Raw genomic sequence first — 8,528 nt, 5'->3', positions numbered from 1 at the left:
TAAATTAAATTTTAAAATGAAACCTTAATGTGGAAGCAGAATATAGAGAACAAGTATAAGCATGATTCTATTAGTATAAATTTTGCAAGTTCAATATTTTAATATTCTAAATTTATGAGAGCAATAAAATGCTGTGAATATAGCTATAATACAAAGGGTGTGAGTAACATTTCAATACTATCTTCTTCAGTAACCAATTTATTTGGTTGAATATCAGTATTAAGAAAATTCCTGACTTCACAGATGATTTAGTTCCATGTGACCTTTTTATTTAAAACAGCTTGCCATGCAATCTCAGAGTATTCTTCAAGTAAACTCATCCAGAACTTGAACATAAAGGAGTATGAAATTGGTTTCACATTTTAATCACTAACAGTTTCTAACAAACTGCTCACATTTTTTATCATGTATAAAAAAGTCAGACAAGAAAAGAGGAAAAAAATAAATGCTAAACAGTTGATAATGGCTTGATGAACTGTTTATAGGTTCCTTTATTGACTGTTCTTATGCTTTGATTGAGCTCATAAAACAAGATATGCCCTCATTTCACCTACCATTTAATTGCTGTGACACACTTGTGCTGTAGTGCGTTTGCTTGTACAGCTTTTAGTTAGCTAATATGTGTAGGCTTCAATTGGGTTGGGAAGAGGGGATGGAGAACAAAAGACCAGTGTAGCATTAGAAACCTTTCTAATCAATGACACATTTACAAGCAATCCAAATATATTCACAAAATAGCAGGAGAAACTTTATTCTGAGGTTTGCATGAAAATGAGTTAACCTGGCTATGGTATCTCCATATTTTCAAAAAGAAACTATTTTCAAAAGGGTATTCAAATCAAATGCTTATGGAATTCCTGAAGGTCTTCAGCAGGGCCTGAGAGTTCTGGAGTACAGTTTGAAAACCACTCTACTAGACCATGTCATTCCACATATGAATGTTCCATTCAGCTTCTCTCCAGTTCTTCTTTATACCAATTTTATCTGAAAGGAAGATGATGATACCTCTTGGCTTGTTTAAACACATGCAAACATGGATATAAAGAAGATGTAGAGTTTTCACTAATGTTGCTTCAAAATGAATTCTTTCATTCTCATGTAATTGTGGATTTCTACCAACACGTTTTCATTTCTCTCAGTTTCTTCACAATTTTCATTTAGCTTTTCTCTTACATTTACTTACTGTGTGTTAGAACCCCAAAATGTATAACTGAAAGAGATCTTAGAGATGGTTCAGTCCTACTTCATTTTATAGAAGTCAGAGGGAAGTGATCCTAACCAGATGCTGACTGGAAAAGAGCTTGAGTGTGTGTCCTTGTGTACTCAGATTTATCTAAAGAAAAATAGATAAATATTTTCCTAACCGACAACATTGATTCTAGAATCTTGATGTGGTCTTTCTATAATTTTAGACTTTGAATTAATTACTAATAGACAAAAATATTCATATTATTTTAGTAATGACACATATATAATAAATAGAGCTATGCTTCTATTGTTAGGATCTTAAGGCAGTGTGGAATAAAAATAAGCATGGTCTTTGAGACAGGCAGATCTGAATTGAAATTTAAGTTTGGCTACCTGCTTAGCTGTGTGATCATGGGAAATTACTTAGCCTCTGTAAGTCTCATTTTCTTCATCTGTAAAATTGTGAAATAACATATGTAAAGCTCCTTGTGCATTTTAGGAACTCAATAAAGTATAGCCAAGTAAATAAGTTGGTTATAATGAGGAAATATGAAGGATATGTTAAAAGCATGGCAGCTGAAAGTGAAAGAAAAGAAAAAAGGACTGTAGCAAAGACAGTATGGAAGAATAGGAAAAATGGGGAATAAAGTAGATAGGAAACACTTCATCTTGTATTTAGTTCAATTCTAATATTGTAAAGCACATTCTTTTTCTATTTTCATTAGTGTATATCTTGCACACTTAATCCATATTGAACTTAAACATTTTCTTTTATGATCAAATTGTGTTTAAATTTTTAAATGTTTCTTTTATTTATTTTTATTAATGTTATTGTTCTGAGTAATCATATACATTTTAATTTAATTTGCAGGTGGCCGTTTGTTGCATCTGTTTTTTTGTTATTCTTCCTCTAAATCTTGTTGGTACAATACTTGGCCGAAATCTGTCAGGTCAACCCAACTTTCCTTGTCGTGTCAATGCTGTGCCTCGTCCCATACCGGAGAAAAAATGGTAAAGAGAATGCTAAATCTTATGTGATTGTTTTTCACAATATATAGTTCTTAAGGCTCTTTATTTATATTTAACTTTTAGAATTGGCATGTATTTATAAGAATGACTACCTTAAGTTTGAACTTAAGAATTTGTCCTTTTTCTTTCAACCTATATAGTTAGAAATAATAATAAATATATATCCTAATTTCACTTTCTGAGTATTGGTGTCACTGACAGATAAGTCGAATGCTTTGATAAGTATCCTAGTGTGTAGAGGTGGGTGAGAACTAGAGCAGCAACAGTTTTATAATGCAGCCTATAGGCCAGTTTCTGCTGTTGTTTTTGTAAAAATAAAGTTTTGTTAGAACATAGCTCTGCCTGTTTGTTTGCATATTGTCTATGACTCCTTTTACAATGCAGCATCAGAGTTGAGTAGTTATATCAGAGACTATATCACTCGTAAAACCTGAAATATTTACTATTGAACCTTTACAGAAAATATTTGCCAACCCTTCATTTCTAATTTTATTTTTCTTTCCAGATATTTTATTCTAAACAACAGTGACACACATTTATAGCCAAATATATCATACCAATTGAGAGATGAATTAGGATTGAGACCAGTTGTAATTTACTGATTTACATTATCTTCACTTCCGGCATAGTCTAGAACTCATAAATTTGTTCATATTTTATGCACAAGTGTGTTCTTGAGGACTTCCTATAATTCAAGATTAATCCTGACAAAGGATGACAAATATTTCTGTTTAACAGATGAAGAGATTCTTCTGTTGCAATATTGTAAACATAGTTTACAGTTTATTTGATCAGTCAGCTTTGAAATAATGATTCTTGATGGATTTTAAATTTGAGATGATTTTTATTTTTTTAAATTTTGGTTATAAAATGAGATGACTTTTATGTTTCTGATGTTTATGTTTCTGATTCTTGTAATTTAAATTTGAACAAAATGCAAACTCTATATATTTTGCCTTGTAAAATTAGTAAATTGAATATTTAATAATATATTTAATATTTATTAAATTGACTTATGCTATTCTGCATTCTTTGTTTTTCTAATTCTTACTAGCAGACAAAAATAAGTCTTACTGTACACTTACTACATATCATCATAAGAATAAGCTGTACAGTAGACTATGTATTCATAATAAGAGATGTATACTGAAAAGCCTCTGTTTGTAGATATTTTATCACGTTATAAATATAACTTATGTTCAGGTACTTAATGCAAACAGTCTTTTGTAGGCTTGGAGGTAGGTAGAAATTTATAGAAATGGAGGTTGAAAATAAAATAGCCTGTATATTTTAAAGAAGAGTGATTTGTTCTAGTCTGAGAGATTGTCCGTGTTCTTTTTTTCTTAGACTGGTCTAATAAGAAATTCCTAGTCTATTGTTTGAACTCAGTTATCTTTTTCAAATTTGATTGTTAAGGCCCATTGATATTCTGATGTTCACACATTGCTAGGGATGATAAGTTTAAAAGAAAAGCATATAGTCAGAAATTATAAAAGTTCCTCTACATGGCTAGGGCTAGTGAAGAAGAAGAAAGAACAACAGATGACCTTGCCAACCATGGGTTACAGTTAGGTGTAGGATAGCTTATGTGTATCTTCATTTTCTTTATACAGTCACATGGGAACCAAAATCTGAATTTTAGATCTAGCTCTCACTGACTGTGTCATGTTGGACAGATTGTTTTTAACCTCTTTGGGTCTGAACTTCTGTAAAATGAGGAAAGAATGCTATTTAAGTTCCCCCCCGCCCCCCTCCCCCAACCCTGATCTAAAATTCTTTGATTTTCTTTTTGGTTTTTTAGTTTATTCAAAAGAGATTGATTCAGTACCTTTTAGGTGCTAGGCACTGTGCTGGGCACTGGGAATACCTAGATGAATAGCTTCTGCCTTCCAGGGTTTATAATCCAGTGAAGTGTGATATGTATGTAATTAGACAGTTACAGAATAGTGTGGTGAGTGCTGTGATAGAGTTAGGTTCAAAGGGCAGTGGAAAACTGGGTAGGATCCACCTCTTCTGAGAGACTTAACAGAAAAACTTTACCAGGAGAACACTTGAACTGATGCTTACAGGAGAAGTAAGAGACAAAAGAAGGTATTCCAGGTAGAGAAGTACCAATTGCAAGTAGTAAATGTTTGTTGAGCGAATGAATGAAGTTTTAATTTTATTGTTTTTTAATTTTTTTGCTCCATTATAACTCAGAACTCATAATACCTTAATGTATAATTCATAAGAAAAGGAATTACTGAACCAATGAAAGATTGAGCAAAGAAATGGGAAGGCCATAGTTTGGGAAACATTATTTCCCTTAAGATAAGGGTCTTAAGATTTATTTTCTTTCCCTATGGCTTTCTGTATGTAAATGCCTGTTAAGTTCTTAGAAGTTATTAAGAGTTGTAGAAAGGAGGAAACACTTAAGAGTCTTCTTTGAGATTTGCCATTGACAAGAATTTGTGTTCCTCAAATTCTTATCTTGGCCTTTAATGCTAGAAAGAATTTTGACCATATTCTAGGACTAATTTTAAGTCCCACCTGTGTGTTGTGCTTCTTTGGATTTTAATTTTTCTTTTAACCGATTTGTTTCTATCCTTCAGATTGTTTTAAAGTGTCAAGCATCTGCTTTCTATTATCAAGATTTACATAATGTAACAAAATCATGCTAGAAGTTTACCGTTAATTTTAATATTTTTCAGGTTCATGGAGCCTGCAGTTATTGTTTGCTTGGGAGGAATTTTACCTTTTGGCTCAATCTTTATTGAAATGTAAGTTTTGGCAATACCTTTATGTGTTAAAGGATTTAATTGTACTTAGAGAATTTAGAATTTAGGATATGGTGGGAAAGTAATAGAATTAGTCTTAGTTTTATGGCTTTCAGAAAGGGATCTGTGTACCTATCTAATAGTAGTTTTTGCTCTGTTCTCAAATATTCAGATGAAGTTTATACTTTTTTGTATTATGTTCTAGACCTCTCTTACCTAACAGGAAATCTTAGAAATTAAAGCATGCATACTAGGCCAACCTTTGATCACGTGCATGATGTTAGGAATTACTGGTTTTTATTGTATTTTTAAAATATTTTTGAGGGTCCAAGGAACTAGATAAACTGTTCTGGATGCATAGTCATTCCTAGTCTCCTAGGAAATGCTAGGAAATGTGCATGTGTTTAGGGATGAGAGATATGCCACCTTGTGCCCAATTACCATGCTTCATATCTGCATCCTTGGTTACCCCTGCAAAATGTAAGCCTTTCTTCTCTCAGCCTTTTTTCTAGTGTTCGTTGATGGGAATGCTCTGGCATTTTAGGCAAGGCAGTTCTTTGTGTGGGACTTTCTCAAGAACTGCAGTCATACCTCTGGCCCCGGCCCATAAAATGCCAGTCATTGTAACTGCTCAAAATTCTCTTACATATTTCCTTTTAGCTACCCTACTGCTGATTCTCTCCTGTACAGTGGACACCTCCTTAACAGACATGATCGAACCTGATAATTGAGTTAATTGAAAAAGTTGCCTCATGTAAGGAAATTATAGAAAAAGAGAATACATAAATTTTATTTTAATTTATAACAACTAAATGTACATCCTTTATTGATTTTTTTTTTTTAATATAAAGCCAAGGTCTTTGATTTGTATCCAGTTGATGTTTCTGCCATTTTTCCTTTGCCATTCGTAATACATCATCTGTGTTTTCCAGCCTTTTTAAAGTAGAAAAAGAACATAAAGACCTGCTGAAGCATTCTAAGTGCAGAATTCTAGATTTGTACATTTGTCCCCCAGTCTTTTATAGTCATCTCATCCACACCTAATATTATAATTTTTTAGCAACTCACCTTACCGAATTTTTCTAAAGAATTCAAAGTAAGTTTCAGAAATCACACCTCCTTTTTGCTTTTATGTTTATTGGTTTATGTGACATTTAATTAAATCGTCTTACTACACTAATGAGTACAACTGCCATAGATTTGGGCCAACTCCTGGTGGTTACCCTACCAGTTATAAGTAAGCTATGTGCATTAGTCAGTACCTTGGAGAGGGATCGAGTGTGTGTCACTCTAGCTCCTGGTTTAATAAAGCCAGTTCAGGAACTTCTTCTGTACTTCTAGTCTGATACTGCTTTGTGTCTTCACCCTGATTTGACTTCCAAGTATTTTTTCCCTTCTACTCCTATCTTGAGTATCTTCTAGGTCACATCTCTTTCTGCTTTCTTAAGTACTTTGTTCCATTAGATAGCTTTTCTGCTATATCTTTAACTACTCCTGTTTTGACTTCCCTCATGCCTATTCTCCCTTCGGTAGCCACAGTGATCCATTTAAGGTATCAGTCTGAATATGTCACTTCTTTGCTAAAGACTTCTTGTTTTCATTGAGGTAAGATCCAAACTCCATAACATGGCTATTAAGGGCCTTTGTAATATAGATTCTGGCCCTGTTCACTTCTTCAACCTCATCCCTTAGTTCTCACCCTTTCATTTGAAGTTCTAGACATACTGACCTTTGAGTTTTTCAAAATACAGTGAATTCCTTTATTATGAGCCTTGGCCTTTCCTATTTCTGTGCCTGGAACATTCTTCTAGTTTACCCCACCCCAGAGCCCACATATGCCTTATCTAATTCTTCTCAGTCACACCCCACCCCCCCACAGCCAAACCAGTGAGGTGCCTCTCAGGTGCATTGGTAGAGCACATGTCCCAGTGCATCATGATTGCCCGTTTACCAGTGTTCTCTGCTAAACAGTAATCTCCATGAGGGTAGAGTCTTTGTCATCTTCACAGGTCTATTCTTACTGCTTCCCCGATGTGTGTGGTAGGGGCCCTGTTAGTATCTTGAAAGAATGAATGACGAATAAGAGAACAGGAAGAGATCAGGAAAAAGAAAAAAGGTTAGAACACCCTTTCAAGTTGAATGAGGACCTCTATCAAAACTATTTTTTAATTTAATAGGATATTTTATAAACTGTAACATTGATGGAATAGTGTCGTATCTAGAAAAAAATGAAGGAATGAGGGAATTGACTTTTTTTTTTCCAATTTTGAGTTTTAACTATTTTCATTTGTTGTTTTCCATATTTTACTCCTTTAGCCTTCTAATTCATCAGGTTGCTTAGACATAAATGCCCTACTAAAGAGTCTGTTTTTGAAAGATTATCTAAGAAAATATTTTTTTGAGAGAATTTTAGAGAGTTTAATAGATGAAAAAAGGTAAGAGGAAGTTACTCAAAAGAAAAATATTGACATTTAAGTGAGTACTAAGATGTGAGTGAGACTTGGCAAGAACAGGGTGAGCTTAAAGATAAAGACTAGAAAACTATGTCTTCATTGCATTTTATTTAGGTATTTCATCTTCACATCTTTCTGGGCATATAAGATCTATTATGTCTATGGCTTCATGATGCTGGTGCTGGTCATCCTGTGCATTGTGACCGTCTGTGTGACCATTGTGTGCACATACTTTCTACTAAATGCAGAGGATTATAGGTGGTAAGTATGGGAAGAACCTCTGGAGACCATAATATTTAAAAATAAGATTCCATTTGAAGTGTCAAGTAGAGTAAAAGATCTATATAAAAACGTTGCTACTTAATTTAGGTATTTTTTCAGTTATAAAAACGACAATAAAGATGAAGATTTTCAGTGATAAGAATGATGAAGAATAGTATCAGTCAATTTTTTTTTGTATTGATGAGGGATCACTCTGTTAGAAATATTTTTACAAAGTGCTTAATGCGGAAAGAGCTTTATGAGGAAGAATTGCTTCATTTTCAACATAAGGATATACAGGTCTGAAAAAGGAAATGGTTTATTTAAAGTCACTCGTAATAGGGAATCTGACAAAATTCAGGATCTTTCCTTCTAGTTCGTAGGCTCTCTCCTTGTTGATATATTTAAATGCCATGTACATGCATTTGTTTTTAAATATATAGAATTTTAAAGGATTTTTTAAATAAAATTCTTTGCTTTTTAAAATCCATATATCAGTGCCACTCATTCAAAATTTATCTTTTTTCCCCCCCAGGCAATGGACAAGTTTTCTCTCTGCTGCATCAACTGCAATATATGTTTACATGTATTCCTTTTACTACTATTTTTTCAAAACAAAGTAAGTGGAGACATTTTCTCATTTTGTATTTAGGAAACTAAATTTGTCATTTAAATACTAGAATTTAAGGTCTTACTTTGAAAATAAAAATGGATATACTACATATGGTCATTTTGTTCTATTTCAGGATGTATGGCTTATTTCAAACATCATTTTACTTTGGATATATGGCAGTATTTAGCACAGCCTTGGGGATAATGTGTGGTAAGTTCTGAAATTCTT

The 8,528-nt window shown here is 33.1% G+C and overlaps 1 protein-coding gene across 1 annotated transcript in view; it reads left to right on the top strand.

Moving 5' to 3' along the window:
• Positions 1-8,528, top strand: part of TM9SF3 (transmembrane 9 superfamily member 3) — a 53,749-nt gene that overhangs the window by 39,855 nt on the left and 5,366 nt on the right. The window contains exons 9-13 of the mRNA XM_011373979.2: positions 2,060-2,199; positions 4,908-4,976; positions 7,541-7,687; positions 8,223-8,306; positions 8,434-8,510. Of these exons, the coding sequence (XP_011372281.1) occupies positions 2,060-2,199; positions 4,908-4,976; positions 7,541-7,687; positions 8,223-8,306; positions 8,434-8,510 (517 nt within the window). The remainder of the gene's footprint in view (positions 1-2,059; positions 2,200-4,907; positions 4,977-7,540; positions 7,688-8,222; positions 8,307-8,433; positions 8,511-8,528) is intronic.

Source organism: Pteropus vampyrus, unplaced genomic scaffold, assembly GCF_000151845.1.
Source record: "Pteropus vampyrus isolate Shadow unplaced genomic scaffold, Pvam_2.0 Scaffold238, whole genome shotgun sequence".
Taxonomy (NCBI): Eukaryota; Metazoa; Chordata; class Mammalia; order Chiroptera; family Pteropodidae; genus Pteropus; species Pteropus vampyrus.
This window is presented reverse-complemented; position numbering and strand designations above follow the sequence as displayed.